Source organism: Phyllostomus hastatus, unplaced genomic scaffold (genome assembly GCF_019186645.2).
Source record: "Phyllostomus hastatus isolate PE091 unplaced genomic scaffold, TTU_PhHast_1.1 phas_scaffold_93, whole genome shotgun sequence".
Lineage (NCBI taxonomy): Eukaryota > Metazoa > Chordata > Mammalia > Chiroptera > Phyllostomidae > Phyllostomus > Phyllostomus hastatus.
Genome location: NW_025334042.1, coordinates 21705108 through 21733082, shown reverse-complemented (window position 1 = coordinate 21733082; position 27975 = coordinate 21705108). Strand labels below are relative to the sequence as shown.

The following is a 27975-nucleotide window of genomic DNA, read 5'->3' as shown; positions in this document are numbered from 1 at the left end:
CTGCTTTTCCAAAGTAGTTATGTCAATTTCACCCTCACCAGCAATATGTCCACACATTCTGTTGGTCTAAAGTGGTTTCTGTTCACTTTAATGTCATTGATTTCCAGTAAGGTTGAGCATGTTTACATTGATTTATTATCTATTAGCATATTCATCCTCTAGGAACTGCCTATTTATACTCTTTGCTTCTCATACTCCCTTCTCCTTCTTTCTTGGTATTGGTTTGTCTTTGTTATTTCTTTAATTAGATATGTTCTAGTTACTAGTATTTGGTTATATATGTTGAAGGTTTGACTGAGATATCTTTTGGAGCTCTTATTTGGTGGGGCGGTGGTAATGGTATAAGTATCCCATGTTGTCTGTATCATCCTGTGTGTCTCTCCAGAGCAGCCCCATGGATAACCAATCTGAGACCAATTTTCATTCAAGTTCTTACCTGGGAATGGGGTGTGGGTTGAGGTGTTTCCCAGACCACACAGGAAGTGTACATTTAGGTGCTCAGATTCACATGAAATATGGGCCCAGAATTTGAGAAAATTCTCAAGAGTCTCCTGACCCTACAAACCCAAGCATTCAAACTTTTCTCCTTTTGCCAACTGGGCGAATTTTTTAGTTTCCTCCCTTTCACGAAGGCTGTTGCTCTTTCAGGGTCCCAGCCTTAACTGGGGGTCTCAGGTCCAGCTTCCTGCACTGGGCCAGCCTTGTCTCTTGTGGTCAGCATTAAAACCCAGGGCCTTAAGTTATATGCCCATTATCCCTTCAATATTGCATCAACTGTGTGCCTTTTGCTCTAGCTTTCAATTTCTTTCTTTGTGGCTTTAACCTTTTCTTGGAATCTCAGCTATGCGTTTAAAAAAAAGAACAACTATCCACCATTTCTAGATGCTTGCCTCAGGTTATTTTAGTATGCATTAAGCCAGAACTACCTGTCATATACTCTCACGTCTAAACATAATACCTTTCTATTCCTGTTTTCCAGGTAAAACTCCATTCATTTTTACTGGCCCAGGGCCACTTTCAAGTTTTCTCCCACATTGCCAAGAATAATTTAGGACAGTTTTTATCACATTGTATTTTTTTCCCCTTACTGGGGTATGAGCTCTTTGAGGGTAGAAACCAGATCTTGTTCATCTCTGCATCCCCAGCTTCTGCCACAGTGCCTATCATAAAATAGGCCCTTAATGTTTTATTGAATTGAAAATATTTCCCCACATGGATGGATTTAAAGTCTGAAGAACTTGGTTTAAAATCAGCATATTATCACCCATTAACTAAACTCATTATTTTTAGGATTGTGATAATGTGAGAGTTCATGATACGTGATGAGCAACCTCAGTGTTGTTGTGTGTTTTTTTTTATATTAAATGTGTTGGGTAACATTGCTTAATATTTTGTCTCAAGTATATCATTCTATAATACATCATCTTTGTGTTGCACTGTGTTCACTACCCTGTTTGTTTTTCAAGTAACTCCTGAAACAGCTTCCTCATTGTGGCTGATTGAATTTTTCAAAGATGAATGCAACTGTGTCTCCCATTCCACATGCTCTTCTGCAATCAAGAAGTAGATTTTGTCTCACCACCCCCTTGAATTTAGGTGGTCCCTGTGATTACTTTGATTAATATAATACAGTGGAAGTGATGTGTGCCAATTCTAGATGAATCTTAAATGACTTACCAACTTCTGCTTCCTGCCTCTTGGAACACAACCACTTGTGCAAAGCCCAAGACACAGAGATCACGTACAGGAATCTTAGTTGACAGTCCTCACTGAATTCCTATGGAATGGCCAGCACTAACTTCTAGCCAGGCTAGTAAATCATGCTAGACATCCAGTCCAGCTGAGTCTTCAAATGACTGTATTCCTAGCTGTCATCTGACTGCAGCCACATGAAATACCTCTGGTTGAGCTCAGTCCACCAACCAAAGCATGAGAAATAATAAATTGTTCTTTTAAGTCACTATTTTAGGGTGATTAGTTACATAGTAATAGACAACCATAATACTAATTTTTGGAATGGGGATAATCCTACCTCTACAAAAGTGTCCTTAAGTTCACTTTTTCATGTATGTGAAACCATTTTTTAAGCAGTAAAGTACTTACACATAAATGAGTTATTTTTTTCAATAAAGTTAAAACTCATATTTAATAGAGGAGAGACCATACCCTGCTTCTCTTACAAATATTCCTAGTTCTCTGATAGGGATGATGTGAGTCTGCATCTAACCTGCTGTCCACTAATTTGTGTCCTTCCTGTCGGGCATGAAAACTTCTCCAGCCATCTGTGAAACTAGTATATGCCGTAATAACACTATTATCTTCTGGGATTCAAACCCTCTAGCACCCCCTCTCTCACCTCCTATATGTATACGGTTCCTTCTCAGAATAAGACCTTGTTCCTGTAACTGACCCTAACCTCAATTCACTCATCCAAGGCCAACTTTAATCAGTCTATGCCTTTGCTAAATGTTTCTTCAATATATATTCTTCCTCATTGTGAAGTCTTGGGAAGTGGTAGAGTATAGTGGTTAAGAATCGAGACACTGAGAAATAACACCTCAGGACTTCCGGCCAAGATGGAGGTGTAGGTAGACACACTGTGCATCCTCACACAACCAAAATAAGGACAACAAAAATTAGAAACAAAAAAACAACCAGTACTGACAGAAAATTGAACTGTATGGAAGTCCAACAACCAAGGAGTTAAAATAGATACATTCATCCAGACAAGTAGGAGGGCGCCAGGCAGAGAGGGGTCATGGCAAAAAAAAGTGGCGGCTGGCAGACCCCAGGCGCGGGGTGGCAGCAGGCAAACCCAGTGAGGCTGCGGAGTGTGCATGGAGGGGTGTGGCGCACAAGGTGGTTGGCGGACTGGATGGTCCCACATTCTTGTGCAGATAAACCAGGCGAAGCTGGGGAGTGAGACAGACCATACAACCCAGGGTTCCTGTGCCAGGATATAAAGCCTCAAAACACTGACTGAAAACACTGACTGAAAACACCTGTAGGGGTGGAGGTGCCAGGAGAGACTCCCAGCCTAATGGGAGAGTTCGTTGGAGAGACCCACAGGGGCCTAGAACATACACAAGCCAACATACCTGGGAATCAGCACCAAAAGGGACCAGTTTGCTTGGGGGAAGCAGTGGAAGGGATTGAAATCCAGCAGAGAGCAGAGCAAGTGCCACTGTTCCCTCTCGGACCCCTCCCCCACAAACAGTGTCACAATGCAGGCCTGGGTGCCCTGCCCTGGAGAACACCTAAGGCTCCACCCCTCACTACTAACAGGTACATCAAGACTGAAAAAAAAAAAGTCCCAAATAAAAGAACAGAGCAAACTCCAGGAATAACATAACTAAGTGACGAAGAGATAGTCAACCTATCAGATGCACAGATCAAAGCACTGGTGATCAGGATGCTCACAGAATTGGTTGATTTTGGTCGCAAATGAGATGAAAAAAACTGAAGGCTATACTAACTGAAATGAAGGAAGATGCACAGGGAACCAATAGTGATGGGAAGAAAACTGGGACTCAAATCAATGGAGTGGAGCAGAAGGAAGAAAGAAACAACCAAACAGAAAAGAATGAAGAAACAAGAATTCAAAAAAATGAGGAGAGGCTTAGGAACCTCCAGGACATCTTTAAATGTTCCAACATCCAAATTGTAGGGGGATAACAGAAGAGGAAGAGAAACAAGTGGAAGTTATTTGAACAAATAATAAAGGAGAACTTCCCCAATATGGCAAAAGAAATAGACTTCCAAGAAGTCCAGGAAGCTCATAGAGTCTCAAAAATGTTGTACCCAAGGAGGAACACAACAAGGCACATCATAATTACATTACCCAAGATTAAAATGAAGGTCAGAATCCTAGAAGCAAGAGATAAGGAGATAGTAACCTACAAAGGAGTTCCCATCAGACTGTCAGCTGATTTCTTGAGAGACCTTGCAGGCAAGAAGGGGCTGGAAAGAAGCATTCCAAGTCATGAAAGGCAGGGACCTACATCCAAGATTGCTCTATCCAGCCAAGCTTTCATTTAGAATGGAAGGGCAGATAAAGTGCTTCTCAGATAAAGTCAAGTTAAAGGAATTCATTATCATTAAGCCCTTATTATATGAAATATTAAAGGGACTTATCTAAGAAAAAGAAGATAAAAAACATGTATAGTAAAATGACAGCAAACTCACAATTATTAACAACCACACCTAAAGCAAAAGCAAACTAAGCAAACAACTAGAACAGGAACAGAACCACAGAAATGGAGATCACATGGAGGGTTAGCAACGGGAGTGGGAGGAGAGAGAGGGGGAAAAGGTACAGACAATAAGTAGCATAGATGGTAGGTAGAAAATAGGGGGAGGGCAAGAATAGTATGGGAAATGTAGAAGCTAAGGAACTTATGACCCATGGACATGAACTAAAGGGGGGGGGAATGTGGGTGGGAGAAGGTGTGCAGGGTGGAGGGGAGAGAAGGGGGAAAATGTGACAACTGTAATAGCATAATCAATAAAATATATTACAAAAAAAAAAAGAATAGAGACACTGGACTGTGGGCAGGTAACTTAGTTGGTTAGAGCATTGTCCCAATTCACCAGGGTTGTAGGTTCAGTCTCCAGTCAGGGCACATATAAGAAACAACCAATGAATACATAAATAAATGGAACAACAAATTGATGTTTTTCTCTCTCTAAAAATCTATTAAGCCCTGACTAGTGTGGTTCAGTGGATCCAGTAGCCAGCCTGCAAACCAAAATGCCACCAGTTCAATTCCCAGTGAGGGCACATGCTTGGGTTGTGGGCCAGGTCCCCAGTTGGGGGTGTGCAAGAGGCAACCACACACTGATGTTTCTCTCCCTATCTTTCTCCTCCCTTCCTTTCTCTCTAGAAATAAATAAAATCTTTTAAAAAATTATTTAAAAACAAGAAAGAATAGAGCCCTGGCTGACATGGCTCAGTGAATAGAGTGCCAGCCTGTGAACCAAAGGTTTGCTGGTTCAATTCCCAGTCAGGGCACATGCCTGGGTTGTGGGCCAGGTCCCTGGTAGGAGGAACGTGAGAGGCAACCATGCACTGATGTTTCTCTCCCTTATTTTCTCCCCCTTTTCCCCTCTGTCTAAAAACAAATAAAATCTTGTATTAAAAAAATATAGACACCAGCTTTGACTCTTTACTAGCTGTTTGACCTTAGGTAAGTTAACCTCTTTTTGCTTAATTTTTATCAAATATAGCATGCTTTATACAGTGCCTGGCATATAACACAAAGTTATGTGTTAGCTATTATTATGCCACTTGTTTGTATGTTTTGTTAGATTAACTGGGCCAACTAACCCAGAATGAATTTACAAAGCTATTGTTTAAGTTTCAGAAGGCAAAATACATATCTTGTCTGACTTTCAAAAGCATTTCATTCGTATTTTATAATTACTATTTAACAATATGGCAAGTTGAGGAACTAAGTGTATAAGACTAACAGTATAAGACCTTAGTCTTACTGACCAGCTTTGACTAAATATGTAAGATTTTTCAGAAGTTAATTTTCCCATGCCTCAGAGTAAGTCTTTTAAAAATCCAGCCACTCAGTAACGTTAGTAGGGTCAATATCCTGATATTGCCAGTGAACATCTAGTGAGTATCTGATTCTTAGAACAATACCTATTTCTTTTAATCTGCATCCATCTCCCTGACAATGAGGTGTCTTAATGTATACAGAGCACCTGGAAATATTTTGATAATATGAATATTCACCAAATAAAAAATATCCTGAGACATGCATACTACTACTATCGGTAATTTTGCCAATACCTCAACTAGAGAAAAGTCTGGATTAGGAAGACTTTCTCTGTGGGCTAAAAGAGAAAACAGGACTAAAAGAGAAAACATTTGCTGAGACTCATTTATCCTAATCTTAAAATGTTAACTGGCAGCATCTGTATTCAATAAAATGGGAAACACAGGTGTCTAACTAAAGGTGTCTTAGCTCTTCAACCAAAATCTTTGTTGGTTTGGTGATATACATGCTTTTATTTGCTCAGCATTTTTTCTTGTGACCACTACATGTTTACTTTTTCTTAAAACATAAAGTCCTAAAATGTAGGCTGGCACTCTCTTCCCAGCATGCACAGAATGGAAAAATTGGGTGTCCAATGGCTTCTAGCATCAGACCTGAAAAAAATTCTTAATTAGCTTATGGATACAGGGAACTGGGGATAGAGTCACTAAAGAGTTTGAGATAGCAGAGGAGGGTTGAAGCACTTTAATCACAGAAGAGTAAACAATAGTATAAACTGTTAACAGCTTACCCAGTAGCTGTTGTCCTCCTCCAGCCCTCAGCTCAACCTCTCCCACCCCCCACTCCCTGCGTACCATTGAGTAAAAAGCAGGGTATCAGCAGCTGTCCCTGTTACTGCCAGGTGGTAGGAAGGGGATCTAGCTAGGGGCCACAGCAATCCTGGCCATTCATCCATGGTTGTCAGTTTCTACACAACTTTATGTGAAATATTCCAGCTCCGAAGGAAGAACAGTGCAGAAACTGGTAGCTGAACTTGGCTGTTCCATCAGATGGCCAGAGCCTCAAGAGTCATGGACAACAAGGGAGGGGACAGTCCAGAGCCAGCATATTTCAAGATGCAGCCCAATCTGGGATTGAGGTGGGTTCAAAGGGGACCAGGCAAGGCCTAGTGGTCCCAGTTCGGAATTGTGCTCTAACCCAGCCAATGAAACTAATGCATATGCACAAATGCACATGCACACACACAAACACACACAAGCAAATAATATTATTGAAAGAACCTGGGAGGCTATTAAATACAAAATGGCAGAGGTTTTTAAAAAGTGAAAATATTTGCTTCTTTGATTCTCCTCGGTGCCCTGCAGACCCCTAGTCACAGGATTGTAGGTATGGGGAGGCCCGAGAGGAGTAGGCTGCCAGTGGCCCTATAAGTCCATGTGTGCGGAAGTCCTCATACCAACCATTCTACTCTTCTGCCCAGTAGCTGCCTCCCGTGTGACCATTCACCCTATTGGCACCATTGCTGGAGCTGTTGCTACAGGGGCTTTTTGTGTTGGAGGTCATTTCTTCTTCCTCTGAGCTGCTCTCCACATCACTGCGATCATCCTTAGACACCTAGGTGGGATTGGGCCAAAGGAAGAAAAGGTGAGGACAGAACTTCTGGAAATGTAAGAGAGACAAGTCCTACAGAGCCCATGTGTGGGCGCTGTTCCCAGTTTGGCCTACTTTCTGATGGTACCTGACTCAAAATATTACCTGGACCATGGCTACTGTTGTAGCCTTTGCCTGCTTCCTGGGCTTCTCTCTCATCATTTATGCTTTTGTTCTCTACAGAATAAGTAGCTACTTTGGTTGAGGGGTGTATGTTTCAGGACCAGTCTAAGAGAGCTGAAATCATTCGCTGATTCCTGATTTAGGTTTGAGGGACACCCCAGACATCCCTTCTTCCCCTCCATCTCAAAAAACAGAAAAGGTCAACATAAATAATGTGTACAGCTGTCATCACTGTGTCTACCTTCTGGTGGCTATGGCCACTGCAGTTATTCATATTGGTTATCCTAAGTTTTGCTGTCTCCAAAGGTGATCCATACTAGGCCTTTTTTAGTAGTTCTATTCTTTCAGGGCTCAACTATCAATATCCTATGATACACTTCTCCAGTCTTCTCCCTTTCCCCAGGAGCAGGATCACTTCTCTTGTGTAACTTTGGTATTCTAACCCAATGGTGATCCACATGGTGAAAAGTGGATTGGTGGTCAGAGAGAAAAAGAGTCCTAGTCCCAATCATGCTACTATTTGTGAATCTTTACTGCTTAACCTCAGCTTTTTTGTTTATATTTTCAAATGAAGAATTTGGATTAGCCCTGGCTGCTGTGGCTCAGTGGATTGAGTACCAGTCTGTGAACTAAAGGGCAGTAGGTTCAATTCCCAGTCAGGGCACATGCCTGGGTTGCCAGCCAGGTCCCCAGTAGGGGGTGCACAAGAGGCAGCCAGACACTGATGTTTCTCTCCCTCTCTTTCTCCTCCCTTCTCCTCTCTCTAAAAATAAATAAAATACATATAAAAAAGAATTTGGATTATAGTAGTGTTTTCAAATCTAAATTATCCTGCATATCAAGCAAAGTATTTCAAATTCTCTACAATAGACCGTAAAAGTAAGAGAGAGAAACCCAGTGAGACCTATGCCAGACGTCTGGCCTCCAGAAATGAAGGATAATAAATGTGTGCTGTCTTTAAAATAAAAATAAATGAGAGAAGGGGGCTGAAAAGAAAACAGAGGTATAATTATTGTTTCTAAGAAGTAGGGCACTTGCTTTGGTTAGCTCTAAGATCCTATTAAAAGCTGTTGATCTCTGAACTCAAATGACTAATTGCTTGCCTGATCTTTAGGAAATTTCTGACAGTGTGTCTAGATCTGTGGTAAAGGGAATCTCAAAAAGGCAGGGGTGAGGCAGGAGGGAAGAAAATCAGAAAGGAAAAAATAGAGTAGACTCCATTCTTGCCTCCATTTAGGAAAATCTGGCAACTTGAACTCCAGTCACCAATGGCCCCACAGGTCAGGAGAGAGGGGCACACTTTCAGACAACATGGGAACAGAAAGAAAAGCAGGAAGGAAGAGAAACACATTCAGACAGACATGCTTCGATGAATACCAGAAGCACAGATACACTTACATGCAAGAGATGAAACTGTCCAGCTCCCACCAGGCATAGAAAAAAGGAAGGAGGTGAGAAAAGAGTGGAGAGTACAGAGTCTGGGTCTAATCCTTCCTGGATAAGTCACCTGGGCAGGAAAGAAAAGCAGGGGGGAGAAGAGATGTCCAGTAGCTACAGCAAGATATGCAGGCACACTGTGCAAGTTCTATAACCAATCGCAGCTCTAAGGAACAGACATAGAGGTCATATATGCCCAGACAACATTCCATCCCTTTGTCCTGGAGTCAGTGTGTCCTCTAGCAGAGCTCCTCTCCCTTGGGATTCTGTATTACTGAAGGCTGAATGCCAGCCCTTGGGCTAATTAAAACCTGACTGCTTCAGAACTTGGATTCACTTAGTGAATTTTGTCATGAAATGATATCTTTCTTTGTGCTTTTGGGCTCTGAGCATAAAATGGGTATTTGAAACCCTAAATACCGATCTCACTTAGGACGTTCACCTCATACAACAGTTGGGTGAGGCCAGTACTTAGTCCCTTACACAAACCATATCTTGAACACCAGAATGCAGTCATTTTGGGGTGGCTTGTGAACCATAGGCAATCTCTACTCTTAGTTTTTATCTTAGAGCTCTGCATATGATTTCCTTTGAAAAAAGGCTTCTTCCCTGGCCCAGTAGCTCAGTTGGTTATAATATCATCCAAATATGCCAAGTTTTACGTTTGATCCCTGGTCAGGACACATATAAGAATCACCCAATGAATGCATGAATAAGTGGGACAACAAACTGATATTTCTCTCTCTCTCTCAAATCAATAAATTAAAAAAAAATTAGCCCAGACTGGTGTGGCTCAGTGGGTTGGGCATTGTCCCACAAACTGAAAGGTCACTGGTTTGATTCCTAGTCAGGGCACACGCGTGGGATGCAGCACATGGTCCCCAGCTGAGAGCGTGCAAGGGGGAACCTATCAATGTTTCTCTCACACGTTGAATTTCTACCCCCCACCACAAGAAAATAAATAAATAAAACTTAAAAAAAAAAAGAAAGGAAGGAAAAAGATAAAAGGCCAGCTAAAAAACAAAAATATGAAACCCACTAAAGCAGGTAAGGGGTAGGAAATGGCTGAGGCCACCTCTAAAACTTAATCCTGTTCATTATTTAACAACAGTCATTTCTCAGGGACAAGAAGGAAGATCCTTCCTCTTACATCTAAGTCATGTCCTAACAGGCTAAATACTCAAACTTATAGAAAAGATGAAAACTCTGATCCCTAGGCTGTTTGCTGGGTCTGCTTGTGTAGATGGGGCTCACCAGGCTAGACTGAGAGAGGCCTATTGAGTAATACCAGTCTTTCTTACCCAGCCCCAAAGAAAGAAGCCATCTCTTATACTGACCTTTCCTCGAATCAAGGCTTTGAAAGCAATTCGTGCAATTAGGTAGGACCAGATGACATGCAGAACTTGTAGGGTCAGGAGAAGGCCGTTGAAGAGCCACCAGGAGGGATAGGGCCCGATCATCTCCCAACTCTCAAAGAGGGTTGTGTTCAGAATCCTAAAAGAGGGAGACCAATGGTCAGGTTCTAGAGTTGAAGCCAGGCACATAAGGTTGAAGCTGAGTTCCCTGGGAAGCAGAACCTGTGCTTCCCGCACCTTCTCTCAGTTCATGTTCCATGGATATTCACCCACAGTGAGAAAAGAATAAAGAAAGGGAGCCTATGAAGTGTTTTCTTTTTTAGGGACAGAGATGATATCTATCTCCCTCCCTTCCTCTGTCTTTCTAAGAATCAATCAATTAAAAAAAAAGTTGGTAGCCGATTCCCTCAGACTAAGCATGATCTCCAACCCACAGAGTTGCTGACTTTGTACTATTAAGTAGTGAGTGTAGAAGTGAGAGGTGTATGTGTGTGTGCGAGTGTGTGTGTTGGTCAAGGTGGGGGAGAGGGTGCAGAGCAGGAAAACAAGCAAGAAGAGCCTGAGAATTTCTTAATCAGCACAAAAGAGAGCAAAGGAATTACTCAGGTATAAAATGAGAACTGTTTTTCAGAGATGAGCCAGGAAAGCCACAGCCGAATGAGTTGGATGCTCTGAGTCTGGATCACGCTTCACTAGAAATATTATGCAAGGGAACTGAGGTCTTGTGAGAGTCCATAAAGGTCAGGTGAGATCAAGGAAAAAAGCAGTGCGATCAGGTTCGTGGTGGTCTACTTCCTAAGCTGACAAAAGGTACCATTAGCTACATACCTACCACAGCTCCACAGCCCTAACACTTACCAGGATGGATAGATTCCTAGACGAGTGACCATAAAAACAGCACTGAAGATCACAAAAAGGGTGTCACAGAGACGCTGATACTTGGCATAATTGGCCAGCTTGGCTGCCTGGAGAAGGGAAGGTAAGAGCTGAGTTGAGGAGAAAGCCTGTTCTCAGGAAGAAAAGGAGAGAAAGAGGGGAACAACGAGGAAAGAGAGGTTGGGTCGTACCTCCAGCAAGAAGTCTGAGGCATCATGTAGACACATGACCAGCGTTCCTACCCGAACCATGTTGTTGATATATGAGAAGGTGATGAGCGCAATGGTGGCCAAGTGATGCACAAACATGATCAGGAAGTCCTAGGAAGAAATGGAAACAGAAGAGGCGGCACAGGCAAGACCATAGACACGCTGGCCAACTCGTGCCCTACATTTTTCTCTGACAATCTTATCCCACCCTTAGAAGTTCCATTTTGTTTACGCTCTCCATTAGGAAGATGCCTAGCCCAAACTCTCTACATCAGTGACTAACCCATAATCTATGTTAATATATCTCAAAGCATATTTAAAGCTCTAATTTCATCTTGGATTCCAATGCCAAAGTTAGACCTGGAGAAATCTCTAAATACCTGAGTTATCAGACATAGCTTTCAGTCCAATAACAACTTCTCAGTCCAGCTAGGGACAGAGGGTGGGAGAAATAGGTAAATTTGGGTCAGAGAAATAGGGATGAAACAAATACAATGGTATATTCTAGTTTTTGAGTTGGGGATGGGTTCACAAGTATACATTTTAGTATGTTTTCAAACCTACATATATATTACAAACCTTTTATATTTGTATCATGTATTAAAATAAAATCTTTTTTTTTTTTTAAGATTCTATTCATTCACTTTCAGAGTGGGAAGGGAGGGAGACAGAAAGAGAGAAACATCAATGTGCGGTTGCTGGGGGTTATAGCCTGCAACCAAGGCATGTACCCTGGCTGGGAATTGAACCTGTGACACTTTGGTTCCCAACCAGCGCTCAATCCACTGAGCTACACCAGCCAGGGCGTATTAAAATAAAATCTTAATAAGGGGACCTGTGTCTCCTGACCATAGGAGAGTGAAGGGCATCTGAATTGAGTATCAAGCTTTTAGGTTACACAACAATTAACAATCCAGATTAGTCTGTGTCCATTCCCAAAAATGCTAACTTTGGTTTTCCTCACCAAAGATAACCACAAGTTAGTAATGAATTAGGGTTAGAGCTGATGACACTACATTATATAAAGTGGACAAGAATAAGATATGAAGATTATGTCTGTTTAAAAAAAAAACTTAATTCAGCCCTGGCTGGTGTAGCACAGTGGAATGAGCGCCAGCCTTTGAACCAAAGGGTTGCCAGTTCAATTCCCAGTCAGGGCACATGCCTGGGTTTTGGGCCAGGGTCCCACTGGGGGATGAGCAAGAGGCAACCACACATTAATGTTTCTCTCCCTCCCTTTCTTTCTCCTTTCTCCTCTCTAGAAACAAATAAATAAAGTCTTAAAAAAGCAAAAACCCTTAAAACTTAATTCATTTCCAATAGCAAGAAAAGGGTAAACAAAATAATCTAAAACCTCTTCCAGCTAAAATTCTTTGAGTAAGTGGGGTCACCAAGAAGGGAAAGAAGAGAGAGAACAAGGATTCCTAATGTCAAGCAAAAGCCAGATTTAGCCTTTATGGATTCAGCCCTTGTCCTGGATCATGACTTGCTATTCCTAAGTTCTGACTAGTTTCCTGAGCTTTATACATGTAAGAACCTTGGAAAAAGATAAAGAAAAGGGTATGCTTAGTTTGTTAATTGTTCTCATCCTAGCTGCCCTGAATGCCTCAAATATACTTCTTCATTAGTCAGGTCTCATTTCTGAGAACATTACAAAGAGCTAAATGTTCCCATCAAACCTATTTTCTCCCTCTTTTGTAGTCCCAGTCAGGACAGAGAATCCATCACAATGGCAGAATGGTAGCTGCTAGGAAGGAGGCTATAACAAGTTAGGAAATTGAGGGAGCCAGTGTCCTTACCTTTCTTTTAATGTCTGTAAACTGAGAAAACATAAGAGACCAATAAAAGGCCAATTCCATGATATAATAGTAATAAAGTCCACTTGTGAGAGGCTGGAAGAAAGAAAGAAAGAAGTAGTTAGAATGCCAGCTACTCAAAGATTCATTCTATCTCTGCAAACTTCTCTGCCTTGGAGGACCAATACCCAAAATTATTAGACATCTTTCCTCCCCATCATTACAAGATCTGCAATAGCTAACAGGCTTTGGGTTGGTATAGAGGCTTAAACCTCTTCCCTCTGCCCTTTTACCTACATATCTTCAGCTCTCATCTTTTAGAGATCAGATAAAGTTAATACATACTATAGCAGGATCAAATAATTAATACTTTTTGGGAGATTAAATATACTCAGGCCTTCCCTTCTTCCACCCTGTTAGGAGCTCCCTGACATTTTTCTACCATAGATTAAGGGGACTCCAAGTTACCTTTGATTCAAAAGGGACACATGAACCAGAAAGCAGCTCATTAATGCCAGTAAGCTGCTTTTCTTTCCAGCCCAACTAGGGTGAATATAATGGGGAACTGGAATAAAAAGATGACTCAATTTCACAGTGATGGGGACCACAAATAGATACCCTGAATATATTACTCAAAGAAACTCAACTCCTAAACCCGTAAGAATACCAAAGAAATGTGCCATCTGCTCTACGGTGGCACTCTGCCCCAACCCACTTTACACACACGTATAAGGGCCCTGTCCTGAAAGGGCTCAGATCCTACCTGGTACGGATAACTATGCCAGCACTGTCGGGTGTCCCAAAACCAAGCTGACTAAGAGAAAACAAATAATCCAGGTCAGTTTTGGGGATTCTCCCCTGACTCACTTATAATCCCCACCTCGCTATGATACAAGGGGAACAGGGAGATGGGAAAGAAAAAGGAATCCATCTTGACAGAATTTAAAATCTTTAAAGGGTAAATAAATTGCTTGACTTTTCTTATAGAACTTAAAGTGTTAGTACAAATAGAAAAATCATGCTTTGAGGTAAATAAGAGCAGGAAGAACTCTAGGATAGTTTCTGAAGGCATCACCACCTGGGATGTATTGCAGACAGGAAGGCAGGAAGACAATGACTCCATTTGATAACCAACAGAAAGATCTCCATGTCAGAGATTCAGAAGTCAAGAGTAGTAACTTCTAGTGGATTTTCAATTATGTCCTTTAAGGAATTTGTCCATTTCATCCAAGTTGTTGGATTTATTACTATTAAGTTGTTCATATTGTTGTCTTATTACTCTTTCAATGTCTATATGATCTATAGTGATAATTCCTTTTACTCTCTGATACCAAGAATTTGTTTTCTCATTTTTCTAGGGGTTTATCAATTTTAATCAAAACTTTCAAAGAACCAACTTTTGGCTTTATTAGTTTTTTCCGCTGTTCATCTAATTCCTATTTCATTAATTTTTGCTTATTTTTAAAAATTATTTCTTTCCTTTAACTTACTTTGGGTTTGCTTTGCTCTTCTTTTTTCCAGATCTTAAAATGGAAATTTAGAACACTGATTTTTAAAGCTTTATTTTTTCCTAACATAAACATTTAAAGTTATAAATTTCCCCCTAAGCATGCTTTAGCTGTATCCCACAGATTTTGGCTTGTTGTATTTTCAGCATCATTCAATTCAAAATATTTAAAAGTTTCCCTTGTGAATTCTTGTTTGATCCATCGATTATGTAGCAGAATTGTTTCATTGACAAATATTACCTGGATATCTTATTATTACTGACTTCTAATTTAATCCCATTATACTCAGAGAACACATTCTGTAAGATTTCAATATTTTAAAATTTACTGAGATTCATTCGTTCATTCTCCATGTCTTTCCATTCACAATACAGACCAGGCAAAGGGCCCAGGTGAGGTGTATATGGGGTGGGTCTACTCTGCCTCCTCTTTTTGTATATACAGGTATGGTAAGCACCAGGAGGCCAAGATTTATTTTATGGCCTACTATACAATCTATCTTAGTTGACATTCCATGTGCACTGGAAAATTATATATACGTTCTTCAGGGGCTGGTGTACTGTTCTGTAAGTGTCAATTAGGTCAAATTGGTTGATTGTGTTGTTGAAAACTATATCCTTCGTGGCATTTTTTAATCTAATGATTTAGTCAATTACATAGAAGAGGATTAAAATCTTCAAGGATGATTATGTATTTGTCTATCCTCGTCCTTCAATTCTACCTCTTTTTGCTTTATGTATTTTGGAGCCTTAATGATATCATTTAGAGAAATAGGCTGGTGCTGTGATAAAACAAACAAACAAACAAACATGGAATCAGAAATCAAAAAGCCTGAAATTCTTTGACTCTGACAGCTAACTGAAGAAGTAAGAACTATACCTGTTTACCTACTTTAAAGGGTTACTGTTTCCATTTCTGTAACTGTTTCTCCTGGAAGAACAAGATGTTTTGTCTAGTGCTCTGTAGACCATCATGCATTATACTGATTTAATCAACACTAATTAGTACTAGCACTATTTAGGGGAGAAACAGTAGAGTTATGAGGATATGGAAGTCAGGCCCCAGATAGAAGGCAACCACTTAACATATAAACCTGGGCTGTAGGCATCACAGAAAAAAAGGGAAAAACAGAGATCTAACAGTATTTAAGCCATCTCTAGAAATATAGTCATGATTAGAATGCAAGAGAAAACCAAAGAAAGTTCATACTCACCGACCAAAGAAATCTAATTCCGTAGCAGAATATACATAAATAAAAAGTGAATCTCCACCTGGATGGGCAGAGTAGAGGTTAGATGAATACTCACTCAAATATTCTTTGAGGCTAAAGAAGATAGCAGATTTGGGGATAAGACAGTTACTGGTGAGAAAGAAGATAAGTCCCCAGAATAGGGACAAATATTGTTACCTCAAAAGCCAGTAAAATAGCAACATCTTTCAGCCTCTGTTTAAAATAAATTTCCACAAGCGCATATGGCTTTAAACAACTTTTCTTCCATATCAGACGCCCTGATGACAGTGCCTATTATTTTCTTTTGCCCCACAATGATAAATACAGTGCTCTGTGCCCGGAGGGGAATTAGTAAAACCCAGTGAAATGAAGTACAATATGTCCGGAAAAGGGGTGCTGCCCACCAAAATGTCCACTTAGAGCAAACTGGTACTACTGCTGTCAAAGTGCACACGTGTGTGCAGTGCACACCTACCTATGTGAAGGGATTCACTCCCAATCTATTTGGGAAAGAGGAACAAAATGAAACTACATCTAACTTAGTGGCAGGTATGTCCAAGAAACTAAGGGTGAGCAGTCTTCCAGCTCTCTTCTTCCTGACTGTAATAAACTGAGTTAAACCCCTCACCCTCACCAACTGTTGTGCTAACAAGAGAAGTGATTTCCAAAAAGAAAACAGCCCAGTCATACCCCACCCTCTCCTCATTCCCCACTTTCCTCTGCACACCTACATGCTTTCACAGAATTTAGTGAGCGTTGGGGGCTTGTCCTGATTCCTCCGATGGCGAAACCAGCACTGGATTTTTCGTATGTCCCAGTCCAGTTGCTTTGACAGGCCCTCCAGCCTTTTCTCGTCAGGATACTGCAGAGGCATTGACCAGTCAGAACATATCTTTTTCTTCAAACCTCTCATTACATCCCTTTGACTAGGTGAGTGACAAAGGGGTGAACTACAGTGGCTCAAGTGACGTTTATCTTTCCTAGTTTCACCTCAAAAGTCATTTTTAGTAAGAAGTGCTACTTCACACATTAAGGACCTTTACCACTCACCTATACACATCCTTGTTTGGTCTTCTCCCTCCAGCCTAAGCTGAGTAAAAAAGGTATTAAAACCCAAACTGCAATGGTGGTCAATTCCCATCTTAATTATGCAGTTAGGTACTGACAAAAGCTGGAGCAGGGAAAAACCAAATTAAGATATGGTGTATCTGGGGAGCAAGGGGCGGTAGTGGCTGCTGGGCCTAAAACTCTAGTGTATGTGTACTCGACTTATACCCTGGCCCAAAGGTATGTTCCTGAGGGGATACAGATGTAATGACTACCTAACCCATTCTAGCCTAACCCTTGGAGATACTTGTCCTCTATCTTCCCCTGTCCCAAGGAGCAACCTTATATAAATCTTCTGTTTCTTTGCCCACTTACCTTGGTAATAGATATGAACACCTTTTCAAGGATGGCATTGGGTTGAGCCTGATAAGGACCACTGTCCTGGATGCCAACATGGAGTGCACAGGGTTTGGCAATAAACCTGTAGTGGAGAAAGCCCAAGAGCCAATCTAAATATGGGTTGCTAAGCACAAAGGAAAGGTCTTGATTAGGGGAGTGATGAGAGGGAAAAGAGGAAACACTTGGCTGGAGCTAGGACTCTGATTTCATTCTGGAATCTGCCACTGACTCACTTGAGACATGACCTGTTTAAGAAATATTGGATCATAAGCTCTCTTTCCATTTTCCCCTGTTTTTTTTTTTTTTTTTATCACATCTTAAGCTTTAAAGTCAGAAAGACCTAGATCAAATCACTAGTCTACCATTTACTGCTGGTATGAACTTGGGCAGTTTATTTAATCTCTGTAAGCCTCAGTTTTTCATCTGTAAGATGAAGATAATATCAACCAACATCTTTGCTACTCAATATAAGGTCCACAGATCAAAAACATTATTGGCTTCTCCTGGAAGCTTTTTAGGAATGCAGAGCTTGAGTCCCATCCCAGACCTGCATAATCTTGGTTAACAAGATCCCTGGGTGATTCACAGGACCATTAAATTGTTAGCAGAATCTGCCCTGCCTTGCGTAGCTCAGTGGATTGAGCGCAGGCCTGTGAACCAAAGGGTCACTGGTTAGATTCCCAGTCAGGGCACATGCCTGGGTTGCGGGCCACCTCTCCAATGAGGGACACACAAGAGGCAACCACACATCAATGTTTCTCTCCCTCTCATTCTCTTTCCCTGCCTCCCTCTCTCTGGAAATAAATAAAATCTTTTTTAAAAAGTTACAAGAATCTTTTAAGTATTCAATGAGATAACATATGAAGAACCCAGAACAAGGGAGGTGCTTAATAAATGGTAGTTTTCCTTACATCAAAAGATCAGGAAGCTCTTTTTTTAAAATTGATTTTTAAAAAGACGTGGAGAGAGACAGACAGACAGACATCGATTTGTTGTTGCACTTATCTATGCATTCATTGTTGATTCTTCTATGTGCCCTGACTTGGGATTGAACCGGAAACCTTGGTGTATTCTGACTATGCTCGAACCAACTGAGCTACCCAGCCAGGGCCAGAAAGGTCTTAATTGCAGGGAAAAGTAAAACTGAGCCTGAGTTCTCCCTAAATATAAATATCCTGGGTAATGGTCATGCCTAATAAAAAGATTATTGAAATACTTAGAAGAAATAAGGGGCTGGCTGGTGTGGCTCAGTAGATTAAGCGCTGGCCTGCGAACCAAAAAAAAAAGGATCACTAGTGGGAGTCCCAGTCAGGGCACATGCCTGGGCTGTGGGCTAGGTCCCCAGTTGGGGGTGTGCGAGAGGCAACCCATTGATATACCTCTCTCACATCAATGCTTCTCTCCTCCTTTCTCCCTCCCTTCCCCTCTCTCTAAAAGTAAATAAATAAAATCTTAAAAAAAATGTAAAACCCAGTCCTAGACTATACCACTAATAAATCATATAAATTTGGCCAAGTCACTTGAGCCTTGGTTTTATCATCTCTAAAAGGGGTTATATGAGGTGATTTATTAGTTTTTTTCTTTATCTAAGATTATATAGTGTTATCATTGATTGTAATTAATTCCTAACTTTCAGATATTTGAAAATTGAGAAACTATTCCTAGGTTCTTCAAGAAAGATCTGCCTCTCCACAACCATAGATTTTTGTGAGCATCAATCAGCTCTAGGAAAAACTCCATGTAGTGACTTTGAGGACAGGTCAAAACCAGTTTTAGCTCCTTTAGCATCTTTGGGAATCCCACGATAAAATTATGACAGGCAGGCCGAAGATGGCAATGCTCGTGACCTATTTTCATGGTCTGCATTTGAATCCAGAATTTATCTCTGAGGGAGAGACTAAGAATAAGAAACTTTGTTTATGTTCTTCTATGAAAATTTTTACCCTTATCACCAAGGTTCCTGAGCCATGGGGAAACATTTATTCAGAGCACAAAATTAGCTACATCTTAACTCATTCTCTCCTCTCTTTTACACAGGTAGCACAAAAGTTTCATTCAAAGGCCAGTGCTAGTACATACTTTATGTTTCCTGGTGTATTAGTCTGTGTACAAATATTTAAAAACCCCACTCATGTTTAAACTCGTGAACACAGAATACACAGAGAATACGCTTTTGTCTTTACCAAGGTTTTGTGCTCAGAGCCACTCAGTAACTGACAAGTGAGAGGTCCAGTGATTCCCACCCTGTTCCATGAGCTCAGTTTGGACCCAGGATTGATAAGGACCCAGAAGAGTAATTAAAGCAGCCATTCTCTGCTTTTAAGTTGGTGCCACATCAGAGATAAAAGCACTGAATCACCTCTCACTGTCTCCTTCATCTCCTCTCATCTGCATTAATCATATGAACAGGCAGATGCAAAAACAAAAAACAGCCTTTTCAATTCTTACTCTTACCCCCTGATGGAGGTCTCTTCCTCAATCTAGAAGCAGCCAGGTGATTAAAGGTCAGGGAGTTGGGCAGATTGTAACAGTTAAGAGACTCTGTGGAAGTTCATTTTAAAGATGAAACAACATGACATGCATGCCTAGCGCAGTCCCTGACACTTAGTAAGCATTCAATAAAAGGTGGAGGTTATTATTTTACTAGAAACTGATAGTTCAGTCTGGGTACCTGATAGTTCCTCTGGCAGAAGGTGAGAAGCGTAAGAAATCCTCTTTTGTACAATAGGGACAGCGGATTTTTGTACCCTGCTCACCTGGGTGAAGCCAAGATAGTTTTTTAATTATCTGTAACTTGGAGTGGACTTAACATCCTATGGTGTCATTAGCTCACATCCTGCCCTCATTAGTTCACAGAGTCCAATGAAAGGCATAAAGCTATTGGCAGCATCGAGTCTGTTACAGCTGTACAGATCCTAAGAAAATTTATTTAACAAATATTTATTGGGCATCTATTTTGGGCATGAATCCCAAAACCAGTAATAAGGACTTATGGTGGAAAAGTATTTTTCTGTGATAAAACAAGTAAATACATGACTTATTTCTGCATTTAATGGATTACCTTAATGAAGAAAGTGAAATTATTTTTAATTACTGTACTAATTTGAAGAAATTCAAACTTAATCATGTACTCATTCTCTATTGTTTATGTGGCATTCAGTATAATTTATAAAATAGGTTAGTAAAACTCCAGATAAAGAGCCTGACATCCATCCTTTCTGAAAAAGTGGCACTTTTCAAAGTATGCTCTGGAGGCTCCAAGAAGTCTCAGAGACCCTTTCAGGAGGTCTGTAAAGTTAAGATGATTCTCTTAATAATTCTGTAACTTCACAATAATTACTCTCTCTCTAATTCTCTCATGAGTGTACAGCGGGATCTTCCACAGGTTATATGACAAACTGCAACAGACAACGCAGAAGCTGACATGAGAATACAGGTGCCAAATATTAAAGAGACTTGCAAACATGTAAAATAATACAATTCTGCTCGCTTTTTTTGTTTTGGCAAATATTTTTCATCAAGTGTTAGTTATATTAACAATAAAATCAATTTATTGTTATTTGTAAGTGAATTAATAATATATTAAATTATTTTTCATTTTAATTTCTAAAACAGTACATATTGATAGGTGTTATTTATATAAACAGAAATGCTCTGGAGTCCCTGATGGTTTTTAAGAGTATGAAGTGTTTCTGATAACACAGTTTGCAAACTGCTGTGCTGGATGGCCCTGAGAAATCAAACTTCTATTGTGATTTTCCATCCTCTCCGGCATCAATATGTTGCCCATATTGATGCTGGAGTTGCCCAAACTTTTAAAATAATTTGTAAAATTAGACTTCCCTTAGCCTTCAAGTCTGTGTAAGTAGACATTTAGTGGTCTGTAACAGTCAGGTGCTCCTTTCCACCTGCCACTCCAGGAACATGAGTCTAGTGACCCAGCCTGGTTGTAATACATCTGTCCTGCTTTGGAGAGATCATTTCAATTTGCCCTTTCCCTGCCCTCCAGATACATGGTGGCAGCTGACCTCAGCCTGGGTTAAGATGAAATTACTTATTACTTTGCTTTTTCATACAAAAGACAGAGGCTATACTAACATTGCCGTCTTTATGATTCATGCAATGTCACTGAAGGATATGAACTATAAATAAATATACTAGAAAACCTAGATCAAGCTTCTCAACTTGGTTGTTATACTTATGCTGAGATGCTGCCCTTAGTTTGCAAGGTGGTCCCTGTAGCCTGTGGTAACCAGAAACCCTTAGCCTGGAGCCTTGGCCTCACCGCCCCCACCCCCCCATCATGCAATGTGCATTTTATCTTCTACATGTGCAGCAACATGGCTGAGTTGGGAAGCAATAGCTTAGATCAATTTCTGGAAAAATACAAAGTGTCAAAATTGATATACAAAAAGAAAATATAACCAGAGAAATTAAAATAGGGAATGGGATGAAGGGGAAAATACAATAAAAAGGCTGAGGATGGTGTATCATTAGGTGAAGAACACTGAGTAACTAAAGTACCTGAACCTGAAATGCTCCCCACTACACACAAACGCAGACACACACAGACACGCATGGGGAGAGGGGCAGGCACGAGGGAGAAAGAGAGTAGCTGAGATGATGATTAAATAGTTTCTTAGGGCCAAATGTAGTCTTGTTTGGAGAATTTAATCCTTAAGTACACAGCAGCATTAGAAAGTCCTTCCCCAAAACATATGTACCCCTAACAGGCAAATGCAGAGTCCCACAGCAAACAGATTCAGGTCCTGGCTGGGTAGCTCAGGTGTTTAGAGTGTAGATATGCCAGGGCTGTAGGTTCAGTCCTGGCACAGACAGACATCGATTTGGTTTTATACTTATTTAGGCATTTATTGGTTGATTCTTATAACAACAAATTGATGTTTCTCTTTTTCCCCTCTTCAAAATCAATTTTAAAAAAGGTCCCTTCCCTTCCCTTTACAACTGAATTGTTAATAAACCAATGACATTAAAAATAGAGTGGCTTCTGCAAGAAAGAGAAGAAGAGAATACAAAGTACATTCAGGCAGAGGGAACAGCATGTACTAAACAGAGAGATAAGAAAGTATTGCCCTGACTGGTGTGGTTCAGTTAGGTGGGCATCATCTCACAAAGTGAAAGGTTGCCAGTTTGATTCCTGCACAGGGCACATGCCTGGGTTGCAGGTTCAGTCCCTGGTTGAGGCAGCTGATTGATGTTTCTCTCTCTCTCTTCCCTTCTCTCTAAAAATAAATAAATGAAATCTTAAAAAAAAAAAAGTGTATTGGAGGTGGGGGTGACAGTGGCAACAGTGACAGGAGAAAAAAATGATACAGGTAGTTAGGAGGCAGATCACAGTTGCCTTGTATGTTATGCAAAGCTTGAATGTAATTTATTATTGGATAAATTATTGGATAATTATTACTGACAGTTATCCAATAATTTATACCAGGGCAGAGAAGAGATGACTGGATCTGTATATTAATAAAGAATTGTCATCAGCTGAAGGCTATTGTAAAAAACCCATGCTTTAAGTGATAAAGCGTTGATGGACTCAAGAGATATTTAGGAGGTAAAACTGACAGGACTTGGCAACTGAACAGAGGTAAGAGGCAAAAGAAGAGTCAAGTGTGCCTTCCATGTTTCTGCCTTGGGAAACTAAGTAGATTATGGTGCCTCAACCAAGTAGAAAGTAAAGTGAGAAAAGCAAATCTGGGGGTGATGTATGAGTTGTGTGTATGCTGAGATGCGTCATTGAAATGGAACTGTCTAGTAGGCAAATAAACTTGGAAAAGGAACTTGAATGGGATACACACACATCTGAGAAAGAAAAAGATAGCGAGAGAATAAGAATGTAGGTGGTAGCTAAAATTGTGTGGGGTAGATGTGACTACATGAGAGGAATATAAACTGAAAAGAGAACCAAGGTCAGAATCCTGGGAAACAACAAGCATAAAAGATGAATTTGGGGGACAGGAAGGCCAAAGGTGGAGTCCTATCAAATGACGTAGAAACCCAGTGCCCACTGGATTTAGCCATTTGGAGATCTTTGGTAACCTTTACCAAAGAAATTACTGTAAGTAGATGGAGGCTCTAAAAGACAGTAATGAGTTATAGAAGTGAAAGATATGAGGAGGAAGAAGAAGTGGAAACAGCTAGCTCTCAAGAATCAGGTTTAAGAGAAGGGAATGCCTTCAACTTCCTGCATCAGAACCACTCTATCTAAAATATCCGTGCTTTTAGAGAACATTCGCTTATGGATCAGAAATTTCATTGTATTTATTTTTCTTGGTTTTTCTCTTATTATCTTCAGCCCCTCTTCTCTCTACTTGTTTCTTCTCACCAGACCGTAAACATGCTGAAGTTTCCCCATCTGACAAAGGCTCTCCCTGTCCCTCACACCCTCTGGCTCTCTCTTACCTCACAGCTAAGGTCTTGAAGTTCTCTCCTCTTGACTTCTCTTCTAACTCCCACTCGTTCCTCAACCCTCCTCCCTCTCTCATCTGGCTTCTGTCCCTACACTTCACTGAAGCTGGTCTTGCCAAAGGTGTTAATGATCTTTTTGTGGAATCAAATAGATGTTTTTCAGTCCTGTATCTTACCCGACCACCCAGTACCGTTTTGTATTATTGGCCATGGCCCCCCTCTTGAAATGCTCTTTTCTTAGCTTTCTTACTGCCACCCCCTCCCTAGTTTTCTGTGCCGCCCCCCCCTCCACCCAGTACAACTACACTGCCTGGTATGCACTACTAGTTGAATCACCTTGGACAAGGTACTTAACTTTCTCCATGCTTCAGGTTTTTCATCTATAAAATGAGGATAATGATAGTATTAACCTACCTCATAAAGTTACTATGTTTAGCACTTAGAACAGTGCCTGGGACAAAGTTAAGTATACCTATTAAGTGCTAACTATGATCAAATACTGTATAACTGTCGTACCTCTTACCTCCTTTTGCATTTTTCCTTTGCCTTTTCCTAAACAAGGAGTTTCCTCTGGGTTCTGTGTAGCTTCTTTTCTTACTCTGTATGAAAACCCTAGAGGATCTCACTCAGTTACAGCAGAGATGGTCCACAGACTCCCAAAGGTTCCTGGAATACTGTGGGGGCCCATAAAGTCAAAACTGTTTTCATATAAAATTAAGACATTTGCCTCTGTTACTGTCTTGATATTTGCAATTACAGTACAAAGCAAAGGTGAGTACAACTAACGGCATCTGAGCCAAATCAAGGCAGTGGCACCAAACTGCAGCAGTGCTAGCTTGGCCAAAAAGCCCCTTATGTTTTTTCTGTAAAATGAGAGACATATTTTTCATTTTCAATAACTTTATTGATTTGGATATTTTGAATATGTCAGCTGTCTCCACTATTGGCTTCTAGTAGGTAGAGGCTAGGGGTGCTGTTAAACATCTACCAATGCATAAGACAGCCTCACAGGAAAGAGTTATTTGGCCAAAATGTCAGTTGTACCAAGAAACTCCACAAACCACTTTTGACATGTTCCATCAGTCACAGCACCTTCCCCATACACTGCACAAATTTTTTTCTGTGTTTCAGTTGCATTTTAACTGTTCTTGAAATAATAAAGCATAATATGCCAAAAATGTTGCATATTTTCTTCCATCTTCAATATTAAAATGGCTGCTCAAAAATTCACCAATTTTGATAAGTTTTTTTTTAATGCATGCTGGTATGACAGCTGTCACAACTAACAAAATTGTTTCGAATGAAGTTAAAGACAACTAAGTACTACCAGAGCCATCATATGGAAAAAAATGTAATGGACTTTTTTTTTTTTTACCAACCCAATAGTTATATTATTCTTTGCTGTGTCCTCTTAGCTAAAAAAGAAAAAAAAAAAGCTAGTTTCACTTAAGAATGTCCTTGATGAAAAAATGATTAATACAAATGACTAATTTTATTAATCTCAAGCACTGAGAACATTGTTTAAGAATATTCTGTGATAAAGTGGGAAGTACACAGAAAGCACTTCTGCTGTGCACCCGAGTACACACATGGTTGTGTCAAAGCAATGCACTTGGGTGGCTGATTGTGCACGGAACAAAAACGCTTGTTTTTCACTGAATACTAATTTTACCTGACTGAATGACAAACATAAACTAAGGTTACTTAGATCTAGGTATTTAGAAAATATTTTCTTGAAAATGAATGAAATAAGCCTGTCACTTAAAAAAAAACATTGTTGCCAATAATAAAATTCAGCTTTCTAAGTGAAAATTACAATTTTAGAGAACTTATATCCATCTTTGACTTGACAATACTTCAAGATTTTTCTGATATGATTTGTTACAATGAGATTAACTAATATGATTTTAAAATATTGTATAATGAAATGTATTGACATTTGGGAAATCTATATAACTCAGTGAACCAGTATTTTTCAGATGACCAATATATGATATTCATTCAAAGTATAATATGGACCAATGAATTTTGACATGAATAAAATACTCATTGATATGGTTTCAGATTCTACAATACAACCAACCTTTAAGAAGCTACAACTTGTGTTTTGGTGTAGTACAAAAGAAAAAAATACTTCCTTTTTCCATATCTGTGTGTAGCTTGCTTTTATTTAGGTACATCAACCAAAACAACATATTACAAGAGATTGGATGCAGAAGCCATTGAGGTGAATCCAGTTATTTTATTAAGCCAGACATTAGATAGATTTGTAAAAATGTAAAATCAATGCAGTTCTTCTCACTCTATATGTTTTCTTTTGGAAAATAATTATTTTTCAAAAATGTTATTTATGTTAACAGATAGCAAGTTTATTATTATTATTTTAATGAAATAGTAAACACAGTTCTTAAATTTCAAATATGGGAAAACGGATAGGTATAAGTAACCCACACAAACAAAAGCTCCTTTGGAAGCCTCAATAATTTTTAAGAATGAAAAAGAAGACAGAGAACAAAAAAATATTTAAGAATTTCTAAATTACCCTAACACTATTCATTTATATGCTCGTAACTGTCAGCATTTCATTATCTTGCATATTCCATAAACATATGCATCTATGTCAGTGTATTTTTTTCTGAGTGACTTCTTAAGAGGAGAGGATTTTTCCTATGTATAAGTAAATTTGTTGTACACATTATTGTACACATATATGCTTCCTGTGTACAAGGTGCAGCACTCATCAAAGACATCTATACCGAATCCAGTATTTCTTGCACTGTCTGTGTATAAGTAATTTTGGCATTTTCTTTAGAGGACTATTTTTTTTTAATAGCAAATGTGTTCTTATAGCAAACCAGAAACAGACTAGAAAGAAAAGGACCTCTATGACACATACTATTCTAATCCATGACAAGGCACAGAATGTGGATTTATACCAGACTATCCTTCACTCTTTATCTACTTGCAGAAAAATTATCTGCACTTTAGACCTATAAAAGGGCCTTAAAGAATTAAGATGACTAATGCCTGTGCAATTTAATGTACCTACTGGTACTGTGATAAGAAAAAAGAATCATCTTACCTTTCTATAAGGGAACTAAGTCCTGAGATAAGAATTCCAGTATTTAGATTGTGTATGTTCAAATGCTTCAGACACACACAAACTGACTTAAGACAAAGTTGCAGTTATATTGCACAGTAGCTAGTAAATATTTTACTTGCTACAGAGCTGCAGTTCTCAAAGTGTGGATGGAAAACGGCTGAGAATTCCTGAGACTCTCATTGTTTAAGTATTCCTCCCTTTCCCAACTACATACTTACATACATTTCTTTCATTACCATATTTATCTATTTTAAATAAATGAGTGATTATGCAACTTAATGCATTTGCTTAAAGTAGAAATACACAAACTCAAGTGTGCCAAAGAAGAGGTGGAGTAGAAAAAAAGGTTAACAAAAAGCTTTCTCAAGTTTTTACCATTCTTCCCAGTCAGTCCAACAAGCAAGTGTTTGTTAGTGAGACATTGAGCCTGTATTTTAGTTAACAACTGTTAGAAGGAATCAAATTCACCTCTTCCAAACTCTCATATATTGCAGTGTATTTTACATACATACATTTGCACGTACTTTTGTTCTTAAATGGGCATTTTTTCTTTTTTTTTTAAGATTTTATTTATTTTTAGAGAGAGAGGAAAGGAGGGAGAAAGAGAGGGAGAGAAACATCAATGTATGGTTGCCTCTCACCCACCCCCAACTGGGGACCTGGCCCGAAACCCAGGCATGCACCCTGATGGGGAATTGAACCTGCAACTCTTTGGTTTGCAGGCTGGCACTCCATTCACTGAGTCACATCAGCCAGGGCTGTAATACATTTTTTTTTAAAGATTGTATTTATTTTTAGAGAGAGGGGAAGGGACGGAGAAAGAGAGGGAGGAAAACATCATTGTGGGAGGGAAAGAGGTTAGTTGCCTCTTAAACCAGAGACCTGGCCTCCAACCCAGGCATGTGCCCTGACTGGGAATCAAGCCAGCAACTTTTCAGTTTGCAGGACAATGCCCAGCCCACTGAACCACACCAGTCAGGGCTGTACATATATTTATTACACTGTATTTTAATCACTGTTTTCTTGTTCTCTTCCTGAGGGTAGCCATCATGACTTACTCACCTTTTTATCCTTGGCACATAGTTTGATATATGGCAATCTGATTTAGTTCGAGATCCTCTGTGCCTCTCACTGAGAGTTCTCACAAATGCTGACACTAACTAAAAGCTAAAGACTACAAGGAATACCCTTTTCCAGAAACTCCATAATTTTGAGAAGAGATATAATAGTGTGACTATTCTCTGTCTTACCAAGGCTGTGCAGAGCCCAGGTATACTTAACTACTTGACAAACTTGTTTGTTTACAGA

The 27975-nt window shown here is 39.8% G+C and overlaps 1 protein-coding gene and 1 pseudogene across 3 annotated transcripts in view; both read right to left on the bottom strand.

Annotated features, from left to right (window-relative positions):
* Window positions 1-6236: 6236 nt before the first annotated feature.
* CERS5 (ceramide synthase 5) overlaps window positions 6237-27975 on the bottom strand; it is a 29586-nt gene continuing 7847 nt past the window's right edge. The window contains exons 2-11 of one of the 3 annotated variants that reach the window (XM_045830046.1): window positions 17115-17220; window positions 16424-16554; window positions 15675-15732; window positions 13717-13767; window positions 12957-13049; window positions 11140-11268; window positions 10931-11037; window positions 10055-10211; window positions 8679-8787; window positions 6982-7121 (exon numbers count right to left, since the gene is read on the bottom strand). In XM_045830046.1, coding sequence (XP_045686002.1) covers window positions 7114-7121; window positions 8679-8787; window positions 10055-10211; window positions 10931-11037; window positions 11140-11268; window positions 12957-13049; window positions 13717-13767; window positions 15675-15732; window positions 16424-16554; window positions 17115-17220 — 949 coding nt within the window. In that variant the 3' untranslated portion in view covers window positions 6982-7113. Of the gene's footprint in view, window positions 7122-8678; window positions 8788-10054; window positions 10212-10930; window positions 11038-11139; window positions 11269-12956; window positions 13050-13716; window positions 13768-15674; window positions 15733-16423; window positions 16555-17114; window positions 17221-27975 lie in introns of all 3 variants that reach the window. The other 2 variants (XM_045830045.1, XM_045830047.1) reach the window with 2 other exon arrangements.
* On the bottom strand, window positions 14811-14927 carry LOC123813148 (annotated as a pseudogene).